At 38.4% G+C, this 16285-nt stretch overlaps 1 protein-coding gene across 1 annotated transcript in view; it reads right to left on the bottom strand.

Moving 5' to 3' along the window:
• Positions 1-16285, bottom strand: part of DMD (dystrophin) — a 1161901-nt gene that overhangs the window by 291054 nt on the left and 854562 nt on the right. Inside the window, 1 exon segment of the mRNA XM_032219839.1 lies at positions 5378-5524. Coding sequence (XP_032075730.1) covers positions 5378-5524 — 147 coding nt within the window.

Genomic DNA, 16285 nt, shown 5'->3' with positions numbered 1-16285 from the left:
TACACGAATGTTTTTATATATGTATATTATATAGATGTCACACCTGTGACAGGTAAAAACATGATTTTTGTAAAAACATGCTTTTTTGAAAACCAGCGCCATCTGGTGGACGTAAAAGCAACACATGCTATACTAAATATTTCATGATTCCATTTCAATGTTTCCGATTGCATTGTTATATTGAATTTTCATAGATTTCAATTTATTTTCATTTTGATTTAATTATTTTGTGTGACAATGCATTGGAATTGAGCTGTGTCATTTACCATAGCGTTCATTTAGTGAGTATAGTATATTCAGAACAGTTTGGCCTCTCTTCAGCTTCATCCCGACGGTCCTTTATATGTGCGGCTGGGTTGTGGCCGCACCCTTTCCCCTTTCCACCCTTCCTCTGACAAGCTTTGGCTATTTCCACCAAGGGGAGCCGAAGTGCTTTGGCCTCCCCCTCCCTCTCTCCCCTCCCCCCGCCGGGCCTTTGCTGTCTGCGGCGGGGCACCACCTGTGCCATCCCTCGACTGCCTCCCCCGCCCTTAAGCCGGCCTACCCCCAGCCAGCCCAGCGGAACTCCAGAGGAGGTGGAGGCGGAGCATCTCCTCAGCCCAGCCAGCCACGTGTGCTCTTCACCCCACTTCACTGCAAGCCAGCTATGGCCTCACCAAGGCGGCTCCAACGGGGTGGCGGCGGCGGTATCAGCCTGAGGTGCAGTGGGGCTGGGGCGGCCCCTGGGTGCCCCATAAGGCGGAACACCGAGGACTTCTCCGAGATCCTGGACGTCTCACTCTCCCAGGCCACCGACTTGGGGGAGCCCGAGTGCAGCTCCTCTGTGGAGATGCTCAACAACTTCAATAAGGCCGACAGCCCTGGCGCTGTCTCCCCCAACCAGCCTCACTGGCCCAGCAGCTCGAGTCCTGACCAATGGCAGCACCCACCTGCTGCCCCACTACGCCCAGACTGGGCCACAGCAACGCGTGGCTGGGTACAGCTAGCTTGTCTAATAAAATATCGTATTATATGGAGTTTTTTTCTGGTAATATAAGTTTCTTTTTTGGTAGGTTCTTTTCTCTCTCTACAAGATTAATGTTGTTGGATGTTGTGTAGGATTCCTACTGATGAAAGGAATAAAGAATTATGTGCAATGTAGCCAATAAGCGCTCTATAAAAGTTAAGTGATGGGAAGACTATACTATATTAATCAGGTAAAGTGTGCAATTTTTTCTGTCCTCCTGAAAGTTGTACAGGAATGTGAAAACAACACCAGAACAGGTAGGTTGAATTTTCAAAGGTCCTTTTTTCATTGAAAAAGATTATATGAAAAAAATTGCTTCAAGTGAAACAAACAAAAAAACAAAACACCTGGTCCTATCACAGGAAATGATTTTTAAAGCATTCAACAGTTGTCTTAAGCTCAGTAAGCTTGAAAGTAGTTTTTAAAAACATACCATTGTGGGAGAGATGGGTACTCTTAGGGCCATAAATGAAGTACTGTAGGATGATAGTTGTATTCCTTGAATTTAAGTGAATAAGTTTGCATGTACAGGAATGCCTAATTTCTTGATTTGTCTGATAGGTCACTTGGCTTGCGCTGCTAATAACTTGAATAATTGTAGAAGGACTAATGGTAAAGTAAGAATGTCTTACTGGTTTCTTCTTAAATACTCTGAAACCTTTGCCTTGAGACTTTTTCATTACTTATCAGCTCAATGTTCTCTGATGGCACTAAATCCTCCTGAATTTTTATAGTAAAGTTATAAATTACCATTGTCAAAACTTTGGAAGACTGTTGTGACAGGTGTGACAGGCTCTACATTACCTTAAACAAATATGAAATGAAAGGTAGCCATAAACAAATCTGTAATAAGGGATCATCAGTAATGCTCTATTTTCATTAATTGTTTGGGTGTCAATAGGAAGGATAGTTATACTACTAATGCTAATAGCATCCTTTCTTTTAAAGGAATATTCTTCCAAGGTCAATACTGAGTAATCATTGCTCTTTCTTGCTTGAGGGCTTCAGTAGGGCTTGTACAAGAGAAGTTTATTTCAGATCAGATTCATTGCTGGATTGTTGCAGCCTGCAACCCAGTGGTGGGTTTCAAAAAATTGTTCGAACCTACTCTGTGGGTGTGGCCTCCTTTGTGGGAGTGGCTTGCCACCCATGTGACCGGATGGGAGTGGCTGGCTGCCCATATGACCGGATATGAAGATGCCGACGACACTTGTCAGAACCACCTTAAATTACCTCACACACAGCACTGGCATGCATAAGAATATGATGTAAACTTGTTTTTAAAAGGCATCTTTGGTTTGCGTTAAAACAACTTCAACACACACAATGTTCTGATTGCACCACAAACGCAGTAGTCATCCTTACCTTTCACAGAGGCACTGAGTTTTATAAATATGAGCATGATAGTGTAGAATAATCATATCCAAGGACCAGTGGTGGGTTTCAAAAATTTTTGGAACCTCTTCTGTAGGTGTGGCCTGCTTTCTGGGTCCACTGGTGGAACCTCTTCTAACCGGTTCGGTAGATTTGACGAACCGGTTCTACCGAATAGGTGCGAACTGGTAGGAACCCACCTCTGCTGTAACCTAGTTCTTTAGTACAAATTGTAAGCAGTGGTCATCAAGCTTTTTCATTACATACAGTACCTCTCTTCCACCCTTGGCAGAACTAGTTAAGTAATTCATATATTAACAAATTGAGATTAATAATCTCTTGCTACTATGCCACACAACCAATCAGATTCATACCGTAGAATCTTATAAGGTATAAGTGTCACTGTAATTACTTTAAAAATTTCAGAATTAGTAATAATATATTAAAAAACTTCTAAAATCCAGGTGAAAATAGATGGAGATATATCAAATGTGTTTAATACAAATATCATGAGATAAATTTAACTAGGGGAGAGAGCTTAATAACTACTTGTGATTTAGCTATTGAATCAACACTAATTGAAATTGACCTCAGAGAAAGTAAAAAGAACTCAAAACGGCAAGCTGCCCAGCACCAAGCCCTACACTTTTTTCAAAAAAACCAACACCAACTAAAACCTTTTTCGTTTAGATGTTAAAATATCACTTTATCAAAGAGACTACATTAGATATAACTATTATTATATAATTAAATATAATTACTATTAATATAATGAGCAAGAAATCAGCATATATTACACTATTTGAGTAAACAAAATGCAATTAGAGTAATTTTTAGAGTAAAAATTAGAACAATTTTAAAAAATTGATAAAATAGTGTGTATGTTCTACTCTACACAAAACAGTAAACCAGTCGTAGTGATTATTATCATTTATATCACATAAATGAATTCAGGGTAAAGAACAGAAAGAGCCACTGATTAATTTACTGAATTATAAGGACAAAGAACTACTTAAAAATAAACTTAAATTCATAATCTTTCCTAATAGCAACATAGAATTATAGCAAACAAATATTTAATTAGAAACTAGAAACTTAAATACTTTTAACAGCCTAGACACAAATGATTACAACACAAAAATCTGAAAAAAAAACTGCCTCCAAAAGAACTTGACACAGAAATCTAAAATCTAAGGTATTTTTACTTTCAAGAAATTAGAAAAAATATTAGTGCTGTGTGATAATATTAGCTTTTTCTAAATAAATGTTCATTAATAATAGTTCTCATTGCATTAAGTATCTTTCTAAGTTACTGAGCTTTCTTAGGTTGCAATTTGGGAAAAAACGCCTGTCTTTCTACTAAATCTCTTAAGTAAGTTAATATCCATATAGAACCAATTTTCTATGCTTTTTCCTTTCCAACATTCTATTCTTATTCCAGAATTCTCATCTCATATACTAGTAGGAGTAAAACTGCAGAGTAATTATATTATCCTGAAAGATTTAATTAGCCTTCAGAAAAATAATACAGAAGCGTACACAGACATCCCACAACTAGAATACTATATAACCTTCTCAATGATGCGCAATGTACTAGTGTTACTAGTGTTACTAATGTTACTAATGTTACTAATGTTACTAATGAGTAATCCCAGAGGTAGGTTCCTACTGGTTCAGACCAGTTGAGTCGAACCAGTAGTAAAAATCGGGGCTGGCTCTCTGAACTGGTAGGATTGTCAGGCTGGTAACGCCCCTGAACCAGTCCCCTGCTCACCACTTGCTCACCCACCTGAAGCCATCATGTCCCACCTGGCTTTCAGAAGAGCAGGCCGAGGAGCTCAATTGGGGTGTTCAGCACCCAGTGGGTCCAGCCGATAGGGCGAGAAGATCTCGGCTTGCATGCAGGAGTGAGTGCAACTTTAGGTTTGCGGCTTTCTTAGTGCCACTGCAAACAGGCAGGGATGGCCCCCTCCTGAGGCCTGTTCAGGCAGCCGGCCTGGAAGTGGTGCCGGAGGTGGGACAGGGAGGAATTGTTGGAATGGGCACCCATTGCCCAGCAGGTATAAATAACTGGCCTGGAATGACTTGACCAGCCAGCCCGTCCCAATCTCAAGTGCTGCCACCACCGTTGCTGCCGCCACCTGATCCCCACTGGCTTCTAACCATGTGCCATAGTGTGCTTTAGCTACTCAATGGAGCCGAGCAACTTCTATGAGGCAGACAGACACACACCCTCCCGATGCCCAGGACCTTTCACTCACACCTGAAGCAGTGGTGCCTGTCGCTCCCTGCTGTCATGCACCTGCCCTCCACCTTCAGAGGCAATGGAGGCAAGCACTCCTCTTGGTGGGGTGGCTGTGCTCGCCCGCTCTGGGGCCAAAGCTTCATGACCTCCCACCCAGCCAAGCACACTTGGCCCAGCGGGGGAGGGGATCATGATGCTTCAGGCCAGGAACGGGCGAGCATGGCCACCCCACAGAGAAGAGCACTTGTCTCCATTGGGTCCGTTGCATCCAAAGGATGCTGGGTGGTACCGCCTGAACAGCCCTTATCTTCCTCCCTGGGCTTCGTCTCTTGGGCAGATGGAGCTTCCCGGGCAGACAGAGCGAGAGTCCAGGGCCACAGCTGCCACTTCAAGAGCAGGCTGTTCAGCTTGCCCCCAGTGCCATTTGGGAGACAGCAAAAAGCTCCGGCCTTGCGCCCCCTCCCTTGTCAATTTTTTTTTGCTGTTTCAGTGGACATGGCTAGGTGGGGGGGTGTCATGTGACTGAGTGTGTGTGAGTGATGTCAAGTTGGCCATGACCACTTAGTCACATGCCCCCCCCCGCCATGTCCACTGAACTGTTAATAAAATATTTTGAAACCCATCCCTGAGTAATCCGAAAGTGATTAGGATCTATTTGTTTCTTGCTTTGCTTGATGGAAAATCAGAACAGATAAATATGTCCAAATCACCACCCTGACAGTATTGATTGTTCTTAAGGTGTACATTATTACCTGCAGGAGTTTCCATCTTCCATTCAGGTCTTCTAGCCGGTTGAGCATATATGGAGAAAGTGGAATCTCAGATGAGGTAAACTGATGAGCCAAGCCATTAACATTGTTCATGTTCTCTTTAAGAGGTGTAATGTCTCCTTGGTAAACCTGCATAAAGTACCAATGTAAAGTTAGGATGCTAGAGATGAAATAAAAAAAACTTTATGTAAAACAAAACATAAAAAGAGCTGGGTTCTTGCAGATGTCTCATTACCCAAATTAGGTAATATCACCAATGCAAGAAAACAACCCAGCCAGAGAGCATCAAGAACTCCTCATTTCAACACTCAGCTACAAATATTCTCCTTTATTGAAACCATAAAACCTTATAATTTCTGCAAATTCTGAAATAGTATAGCATCTCCTGGTTGGTAGTAGTTTGACTAAAAGACCTTCGAGGTTCCTTCCAGCTCTATTCTGATTGAAAAATATTTGTTATTATTTTTCACCTAGAGAAAGTTAAAGGCAATGTATTCTGAAAAAGTTTTAAGCTGATTTCTAGATGTGAACAATTAGATTTACTATATTTATGTTCTTTAAGCAGAATAGCTACAATTTCATTTTGTAGTTTATTTTATTTTCATGGGGAAAATATTATATTTTTGGACTAGACTTAAAAATCTTTATGAGATTCATTGCTGCTTTTCATAACTTTAACACTAAGATCTCCAACTGTTGATGTGAACAATTAAATTAAATGGAGTAAATATGCTTGCAAGGATACAAATGACAACTTTTCTTTTTATTGTGTTTTGCACATTATGAAACACAATAGTCTGCCTTAAAATCAAAGCTAATATGTCTGTTAAAAATGTGGAAACACTGCTTTGAGCAATAAGAACATACAAGAGTAGTGCTATAAGTTTAGTTTGCTTTAGATGAGAAAGCACAATTACTATATTTTTGGAGTATAAGACACACCAGAGTATAAGACGCACCAAGGTTTTGAAGAGGCAAATTAAAAAAAGTAGGTAGGTAGATAGAGGGATAGAGAGGGAGAGAAAGAGAGAGAAATACAGTAGGTAGGTAAGGAGAGAGAGTAGTTAGATAGGTAGGTAGGTAGATAAAAGAAGAGAGAGAGAGAGAGAGAGAGAAATACAGTAGATGGGTAGGGAGAGAGAGAGAGTAGGTCGGTAGGTAGATAGAGGGATAGAGAGAGAGAGAAATACAGTAGGTAGGGAGAGGGGGAGAGAGTCGGTAAGTAGGTAGGTAGGTAGAGGGAGGGAGAGAGAGAAATACAGTAGGTAGATAGGGAGAGAGAGTAAGTAGGTAGATAGACAGAGGGACAGAGAGAGAAATACAGTAGGTAGGTAGGGAGAGAGAGAGTAGGTAGGTAGGTAGGTAGAGGGATAGAGAGAGAGAGAGAAATACAGTAGGTAGGGAGAGAGAGAGTAGGTAGATAGAGGGATAGAGAGAGAGAAATATAGTAGGTAGGTAGGGAGAGAGAGAGAGTAGGTAGGTAGATGGAGAGAGAGAGAGAGAGAGAGAGAGAGAGAGAGAAATACAGTAGGTAGGGAGAGAGAGAGAGTAGGTAGGTAGGTAGATGTTTCCAGGTGTATTTATCCATGTGCTAGAGAAGGAAATATCTGACAACCTGCAGCACCTAAGACTTGTTTCTGCTGGAACAGTACTTGATCAATATAATTCTCATCAATCACTCTAACTAAAGAGCTTTCGGAAAGGGAAAAAAAAAGTTTTTGCACTCTGCAAACCTCCTAAAAATGGCCTGTTTATCACAAAAATGGGCTCGTTTTTTGTAAAACAAATTGCATGCATAGCCTTATGGAGGCTTATAGAGTGCTGCTGGGGGCTTGGGGGGGCAAAACACGGCCCATGTTTTCCTAATTTCTGCCCTCCCCAGCCCCCAGGAGCTCTCTGAAAGTATTATATGTCTAATCCTTCTTTGTAATGACAGGTTAATGCCAGACTCAGCTTAATGTTCCATATCAAACTTTTAACTTCTTATGTTTCATTGAGGTATATTAGAGATAGAAAGATCTCAAAACTTATGCAGACTTTGCTTAAAAGAAAGTGGAAGAAAACTGTGATATTTTGAAATATATTTTGGAATGGAATACATTTTATATGAAACTGTCAAGATCAAACACTTTGTTTCTTCCAAACCTTAATGCTTTTCAACTTGTCAATGAACTGGGGGGAGGGGAGGGAAAATTAGAATGCTGAGAATGTGTGTGTGGACAGTGAGAACTTGGTAACCATCAAAACACCACTGCAGGTTCTTGAGAAAGAAATGGACTGTTCCCATAACAAAAGAACATCTCATAATTGGACAATGTGATCATCCAGACGTGGGGAGAAGGGGAAGCTATTGTCTAACTAGACAAGCATTTGCACAGGAAAACAGAGCTGGTTTTGATTCTTGTAATGTATGTAAGGCTCTGCATTATGGGTTCAAAAGAAAGGAAAGGCTTGAACTTCTAAAGGAAAGGTGGAATATAAATTGGATTAACAAATAATTTAGATGAGGCTCAGTATTATACTGAGTCATTATCATTATTCAGAATAGAAACATCTTAAGAATATGATAATAAAATATTTTTATTGTAAGAATATTAATAAGAGTATTAATTTTATATTTAAAATATTAAATATTATTCTAAGTATATCAACCTGAAGAATGGGAAAACCCTATGAAATTATAAGACATCTCCAAAGCCCCAAAGCCCCTTTTTCATGTTTACCAGTTTAATTTATTTTCAAGTCTTTGAATATCTTATAAATGGATAGGATAAGAGACAATTTAGGCTAATGTTTAACAGGACCTAATCTTAAAACCATACACTGGTTCTTTAGGCGGGTAAATATAGATAAATATTAAGTTTTAACATTATTTATAAATTTAGGTCTGTTTTGCATAAACCAAAACTTAAGGTCTAGAAGCTACTAACCCTAACCCTAAATACCACAGTAGTCTAACTTTTACACAAAAGATGAAGCTAATTCTAACCATTATAACTATATATGCAATTAGCAAACTAGATTAGTCTGATAAAGTATGCTTTTAGTCACCTCTCCTTATAAAGGTAATATTAAGCTCCGAAGATGTCCCAAATATTTCAGATATCTCTATCCAGATAGGTTACCATTTTTATATGTTGTGCCTTCTGACTCTCTTTAGTTAAGTTTCAGATTCTTTATTCCCCCATTTATCCCAACCCTATCTCCAAAATAACTCCACATCTTTGCATTTATATTTGGAAAAGAATGGTATAATTTTGGTCATTCACATACTGGCAGGAAATCATCATGGAAGAGAATTTGAGAGTATTCATAAAATTGTTAGATAATATGGGATATTTGAGATACTGATTTTGACAAGATGGAAAATGGAATATTTAAGATATTAAGCCAAAAGTTTTTTTTTTATAAACAAGATCTACTTTTTAAAAATACTGCCTTTTAAAAATATTCAATCAACTTTTAGCTCTTCTTCTATTACTAATGTATGCATTTTCATAACTCAAAAAACATACATCCTGCAAGTCTCCCCTTTAAAAGATTCCTGTTGGTGCCAATAAGTTGCATTATACAACCAAGAAGATATTAACTCAATCTGTATCAAGCACAACATTCAAGTCACCATGGAGATGAGTAATTTGAATAGTAAATTCTGGGGGAAATGTACTACAATAGGCTTTTTGTGATCTTTATTCTCATGTACCAGAATTCAATAGGTTTCTTTCTACCCAGATTGCTGCTGTGTTTTGTTGCTGAGACACAGTTGCAGCAGAGGCAAAAGATTTCTTTAATAGCATCATAGGCTAGTCTTTCAAATGAGGATTTTGGGTTTTTTTGTTAACAGCACTCTAGTCCTTTTCACTTTTTTTTGCCAACAGCTTATTTGAAAACCAGGCAGTTTGAGTAACTGTACTCGGCAGGAAAAACTATTAAAAGATGGTTGTTTTTATTGTTATTGCACGGCACATTTCCTATTTTATAGGTCAATCAGGATTTGGCAGAATTACTTGATGGTGGAAGGAACACCACCAAAGCAAACCCATCAGCCTCCTGCAGTGGACTGTCTGTACTAATCCTTCACCTCTCCAGAATAGTTCTATTATCTGGAACACTAAGAGTATTGTGCACAAATCACCTTTTCAGAAAGGTAGAATTATAGTAGGCCAGTATAATTTCCCATTCCTCCCTAGTCTCCAAAATTCTACCTACTACTACATATGGCTAAAGCCAAGTAGGCTACTCTAACATAACTAAATCACCTTGCTTGTCTTAGCCAGAGTCCAAGATGCTACTATTTTCCCAGTTATGTACCTGGTAATCAGCAATTTATTTTCAGTTCAGGAAACTGTCAGAGGAAAACAACCTTCTGCTTGATTTTTTCTCATTAATAAATTAACTTGTTCCTCTCCCCATATCTGCTTTGTCTTCTCTTGTTAAAAAGAAATAAAATCTCCACTCCAGAAGAAGAAATACCAAGAGACTCTTAATTCAGGATTTTCTCTAAATTAAATTTTCTAATATGATGCAAGTTTTTGAAAATATTAATTGATGAGCTTTGGAAAAGATTTAAAAGATATAAATACCAGTGGTGGGGGATTTCACCAGTGTAATAACTGGTTCGCTGAGTGTGCACTTCACTAAAATAAATCTAATTAAAGCTAAAAATTAGAAATTAGGAAAATGTTATTATGCATAATGTCAATGATGTAAGGTACTAACTGCTATACATATGTAAATGTTAGAAGTTGAAAGACTACTACCATGTATGCTTAAATAGTAAAGGGTAAGAGATGATGGATAAATACATAATACTTTTTAATATGGGAATTGTTGTATTAGGGGTTAGAAAAAAGAGGTAGAAAGTAGAAATGGGGAAAACATTCCTATGTACATTGTTACAAAATATAATATATTATAACTACAATGTATATATAAATCTTAGAAGTTGAAAGATTATTATTATGTATACCTAAACAGCATTATTGTTGTTGATAGTACTCTGTATACTGTTCACTACTCTGGAACTGTTCATTAAGTACTCATACTGTATATGTACATTGTTACAAAATATAATATATTATAACTACAATGTATATATAAATCTTAGAAGTTGAAAGATTATTATTATGTATACCTAAACAGCATTATTGTTGTTGTTAGTGCTCTGTATACTGTTCACTACTCTGGAACTGTTCATTAAGTACTCATACTGTATATGTACATTGTTACAAAATATAATATATTATAACTACAATGTATATATAAATCTTAGAAGTTGAAAGATTATTATTATGTATACCTAAACAGCATTATTGTTATTGTTAGTACTCTGTATACTGTTCACTACTCTGGAACTGTTCATTAAGTACTCATACTGTATATGTTAAAGAGAAAAACCATAAATATATTTTTTTTAAATGTAATTTTATGCTACATATGGACGGATAATGTTGGGATTACAAGTAAAAAGAAGAATATATGAATATGATTCAGTGGCTTAAAATCGTCTGAATAATTACAACAATACAGTAATCAGAATTTGTCTTCCAGAAAATTAAAATAAGTTCAAGACAAAAAAATTTCTTGGAAAACAGGCATTTGATCTGGGATTATCTTTTTCAGCTAATTTAACTCTTTTCAATCCCTTCTTTAAAAACACACCCCCTTACATATTTTTGTTTATGTTTGCCATCCAATGCAAGGATGTGTCACAAGCTTTCTCATTCTCCATATAATTCTATTCCTTGGAAACATACACTGTGGAGTTGGGAAATAATGTGAAATTCGTTCTCTTCTGGTCCAGAACTGTATAATTCAAATAGTAACAGAGTTTTGATTGCCCTGGAGGCATCTTGTCAAAAGCTTGTGAAATGAATTGATACCTTTCTTACTATTAGCAGGGAATGGCGTATGTGATATAGCTAAACATAGTGATAGATCCGAGGCTGGTAATTATTACTGTCTATATTTCTAATATAGGTAATATAAATAATATATGTCTATATGGATAATGTCTATATCTATATTTACATATAACTATATTGTCTCTGAATGATTAAAAAGCATTATGTGACAATCTCAACTGACCAAAGTTATAGACAAGGTATGGATAATCTGCTGCATTTCCTGTTGGTGGTCGTGAGCTCCGGGGCCACAGGTCAGCAGAAAGTGTATTAGAAATAGAACATGGGAGGGGTGGAGAGCGTTCCTCGAACACCCCTCCAATACATGTTGAAAAAAACCTTCAGAAAAGTTTTAGTAAAGTCTCTGGCAGAGAAATTATCCTCAGCCCCATTGCACAAGCCTCAAGGAGGTTGTTTGCAGGGATCGGTAGTTAGAGACACATATGCTGTTGTTAATCAGGTTGCTGCAGCCTATCTCAGTTGTGAAAAAAACAACCCAAAGACAGGATGGAAACTTCTTTTGGAAGTCCTTCTACAGGGCTCCCAGGTGCTGTATGGCAAATAGATTTCCCCACAATATTTCCAGAAATTGGGATTTAGAGATCTCTTGGTTTTGTGTGTATTAAAAGACATTGTGCCAAGATTTGGGGTGCCTTTCTGTAGGGCCTCAGATTTTGGCCACCATGAGATGAATCAAGAGCCCCATCCAGATGCAAATGATGTGTTAATGAAAGTCTCCATATATCTTGATCGTTAAAAATATGCCAGCGCGGGCTGGGAGATCAAGAATTTGGACTTTTAAAAATTAGCCAGTGCCGCTGGGAGGTCCAAATTATGGAACACCCCAGGGCAGAGGCAGGTATTAATAATCTAGTGCATAAGGAGATAGAACATCGGGCATAACTTTGAGCAAAAGTAAGAAATTTAGCAGGTAATAAAAAGGTAAAGCCTATTGAATGGGAAGACATGATTGGACTTGATTAATTTGATGTACTGTCTGTTGAAATTCTTAGGTGTGTATAAGTCTTTGTGCATCCTCAAGGTAATTGAAACCAAGATGTCTCCAATCCAAAAGAACATGAGAAAAGTTTCATCCTTGTAGTTATTGTATGTTTAAATGATTTTACCTGTTCATTTTGTTCCTGAAGCATGTGAACCCATACTTCACAGCTCAGGTGACACAAACCATTTCCTAGGTTTTTGGAATTAAGTGGAAACTTCATGCTGTCTATTCCCCACAGAGTAGTGGTGTTGAAAAATTTAATGATTTGATTTAACGACAAAACAACTAATAGGAGACAATATGAGGGGTTTTGGTTGTAGCAAGGTATTGTAGAATATGGATACTGAATTTTGCCCTCCTAGTCAAACCACCGTATGAATCCACAAAAGAGACATAGATAAGAGATAAGAAACAAAAGAAAAAAGAGAGTCTCAATGTTTTAGCTTGCATGTTTGTTTTGTTGATGTGTTTAAGGGTTTAAAAAGAGAAGAGAGAGTGTGTCTCTGACATCAGTGTCCTCCACCTGTGTAGCCTTAACATGAAGTGGTTGACACTGAAGGGGTAGGAGACCCAGGGAGACAAAAAGTGGAATCAGATATTGGTTAGAATGAACAAACGGTCCCATTAGGTGGGGCCAGGAGGAAGGAAACCAAAAAGGTTACAAAAGGAACAGATCAAGTGGACCATAAACCTGGTCGAAGGGAGCAGTTGAGACAAAAACTCAAATTGCCCCTAAGGAAAATTTTATTGCCAGAAGATGAGGGGGAGCTACATAAGGTGTGGATATGCTCCATTCTCAATGGCTGATTTATATAATTGGAAAAATCAAAATCCTGCTTATAGAGAAAATCCAGATGAGATGCATCTCCTTTTTGCATCCATTTTTCTGAACTCACCAGTCTGCTTGAGCTGACATACAAAGTCTGATGGAAATTTTATTAACCCCAGAGAAAAGAAGGCTGGTGAAGGTGACCATGAATAAGCCTTTGCAGAAGGATCATGCAAAAGATCCAGACTGGACATGGTTACTGAAGGAACCAGATTGGGAATCTAGTCCATTCAGCTGCAAAACTATAGTTTTGTTAGGATTCAAATAAAAGTTAAGAATTTAGGGAAGGTCTATTAAATTCAACAGAAACAGGATGAAAATCCAGGGGAAATCCTAGAATGCATTTATCAAACCTTTAGGCAAAATACCACATTAGATCCTGAGCTTGAAGAAAGTAAGAGAATGATCAATATAATCTTCATTGGTCACTCTGCAGTTGACATTAGGGTAAATAAATAAATAAAATACAGAAGACAAAAAGGGGGGCCAAGAAAGGCATCTCTGAACTTGTGAAATAAGCATACAAAACGTATGTTAATTGGGCTCAAATTTCAGAGAAGAAAGACAGAAACAGTGGGATGCTAGGGGACTTGCCAGAAGAATTGTTGAGGAGGGGCCAATAATAGCATCCCATGGCCAGACAGAGAAAGAGCCCTCCAGTTAGAAAGAAAAGAAAGCCACGAAGGTCTGTGTGGCTTGAATAAATGGAAATTGCATGAAAGATCTTTGTGAAGAAAGAAAGAAAGAAAGAAAGAAAGAAAGAAAGAAAGAAAGAAAGAAAGAAAGAAAGAAAGAGCACAGGATGCATTGTAAAACTGAATTGCTGACAGTTGCGTTGTCAAATAATTCCAAAGCAGAGGTCAATGTATTTGGTGAAAAGAAAAGAAAAAAAGGTCACTGACTACAAAAATGTCCCAAGCCATGCCTGTCTGCCTACTTCACCATCTAAAATACATAGAGACAGCCAAAAACTGTTTGCTTTTGGGGGAAACCTAGTAACAGGTCACAAGAGGCAATTTGCTTGCCAAGGATTTGAAAAAATAAAATAAAAATTCACCTACCTTTTTGGTAAACACGGAGATGTGCTACTCCAATACATAGACAATATCTTAGTGACAGGACAGACAAAGGAAACTTGTTGGAAAAAAACCAATGAATTGCTCCATTTGTTAATGGAGAAGGGACATGGTGCCCCAAGGCAAAAAGCTCACCTGGGAAAGCCCCAAGTTAAATACTTAAGGTACACCATAAGTCGAGGTTAGAAGACAATAGGAAATGAGTGAAAAGAAGCTGTGTGCCAAATTGCAGAACCAACGACTAGGATGAGGATTTCAAATTTCGCTCTTCTAGCCAAACCTCCTTACACATCTGCAAAGGGGGGTGAAAAAGAACCCTTTGTTTGGGGTTTAAAGCAGAAACAAGTGTAAAAGGGCCTGAAGTCAGAATTATCTCAGGCTCTGATAAGAAAAGGGAAGTTGGCAACAACCTGTGGCTTATCTATATAAACAACTGGACTGTGTTGCAAAAGGCTGTCCACATTGCCTAAAGATTCTAGCCACCACAGCTCTTGTGATAGAAGAAGCTAATAAATTAACTTTTGGACAGGCTACTTTTATCTATACAAGCCACACAATTCAAAGAATTTTAGAAATGAAGGGACATTTATGGTTAACAAACCCTAGAATTTACAAATATCAGGCATTCTTGACTCAAAAGGCACTATTGCCCAAGTAGCAAAATTATGGGCTTTAATCCGTGCATTAAAAGAGGACAAAGAATGAATGAAGGGTGAACTTCTGAACTGACTCTTTATGCCTTCCTTACTTTGCATATCAATACTGCTGATTATGGGGAAAGAGGTCTTTTAACGGCCTCAGGAAAGAAATTAAGCAAATGTGTGAATCACACTGTTAAGGAAAAGATAAGTTGTCTTGAAACCCACCTTAAATGGGTAGACGCCTTACCCTTAGCTCTCTGGACTATAAGATTTACCCCATGTAAAGGACTCTAAATAGCTCCTTAATCTTAACTGGATGGTCGGATCCAGCAGAAAAGGGAAAAGCAGCTGACAGAGAAACAAGGCTGTCAGCAACCCGATGTGATCAGAGCCACCCTAACATGATAACATGCAGCATTGAAAAATGTGAAGGAGACTGAGCTCCAGATATTCCAAAGCAGAAGAACTCCATCTTACATTGACCGCTTACACGCACTGTGTGCCCATGCAAATGAAAGGTGTAGCATGTGTGCTCAAGTAAACCCAAGGCAAGGACCTAGACTCCCTCCTGGAAGTCAACCCAAAGGATATTATCCCATGGATTCATTAGTTATTGATTTCACAGACATGCCCAAATGTGGGCTATATAAGACAATGCTAGTCATAAATGGGTGAATGCATTGTCAATGGCACTTTAGTCTGTGTGATGCTCTATGCCAAAGGGAATTGGGTTATCTCCTTTTGAAGTGATGTTTGGGAGACCCCCAGTTATAAGTGCTAACTTGAAAAATCATATAGAGCACCTAGGTCAAATAGGGGCTTTATGGGTGAACCAAATTGTGAGAGAACTGAATAAGCAAATAGAAGAAATCCAGCAATACTGTGTGTCCCTCAGTCCACCATTTCTGACCACCCCTAGTCATAATATTCAGATGGGAGAAAAAGTATAGGTAAAACACTGGAAAGGAGAAGAATTTGAAACCTAGATGGAAGGACCCGTATATTGTGGTCATGTAAGTAAATATGTTGGAATCCAAGTTTCAGATTCACTGGACTCAAGTTAAGCCAGCTGCTGATGAGTATTGGGAGGCAGACCAGGATGAAGCCCATCCTCTAGTGATATGCTTAAAAGAAATGCCCCCTATAAGCTTCCCTACCGGCAACGGGAAGCTCTTACGGGGCAGAAGAAGCCCTACTGAAACCACAACCGGAAGCTGGTTTCTCAACGTACGGCTGAAGAATTGAAGGAAGGAAGACAACGTTCCATTTATTAGCTATAAGATGTATTAGAAAGTTTGAGCACCTGTCAGGAAATGGCAAGCCAAGTATTCATAGTCATAACTGCTTTAGTGAATTACTTAATTGTGTATTGCATATTCATCCTAGGAATTGCCCCCTCCAGAGGAAGACAGTTGCTGAGGCTAAAATCATTGACTGT

Source organism: Thamnophis elegans, chromosome 6, assembly GCF_009769535.1.
Source record: "Thamnophis elegans isolate rThaEle1 chromosome 6, rThaEle1.pri, whole genome shotgun sequence".
Lineage (NCBI taxonomy): Eukaryota > Metazoa > Chordata > Lepidosauria > Squamata > Colubridae > Thamnophis > Thamnophis elegans.
This window is presented reverse-complemented; position numbering and strand designations above follow the sequence as displayed.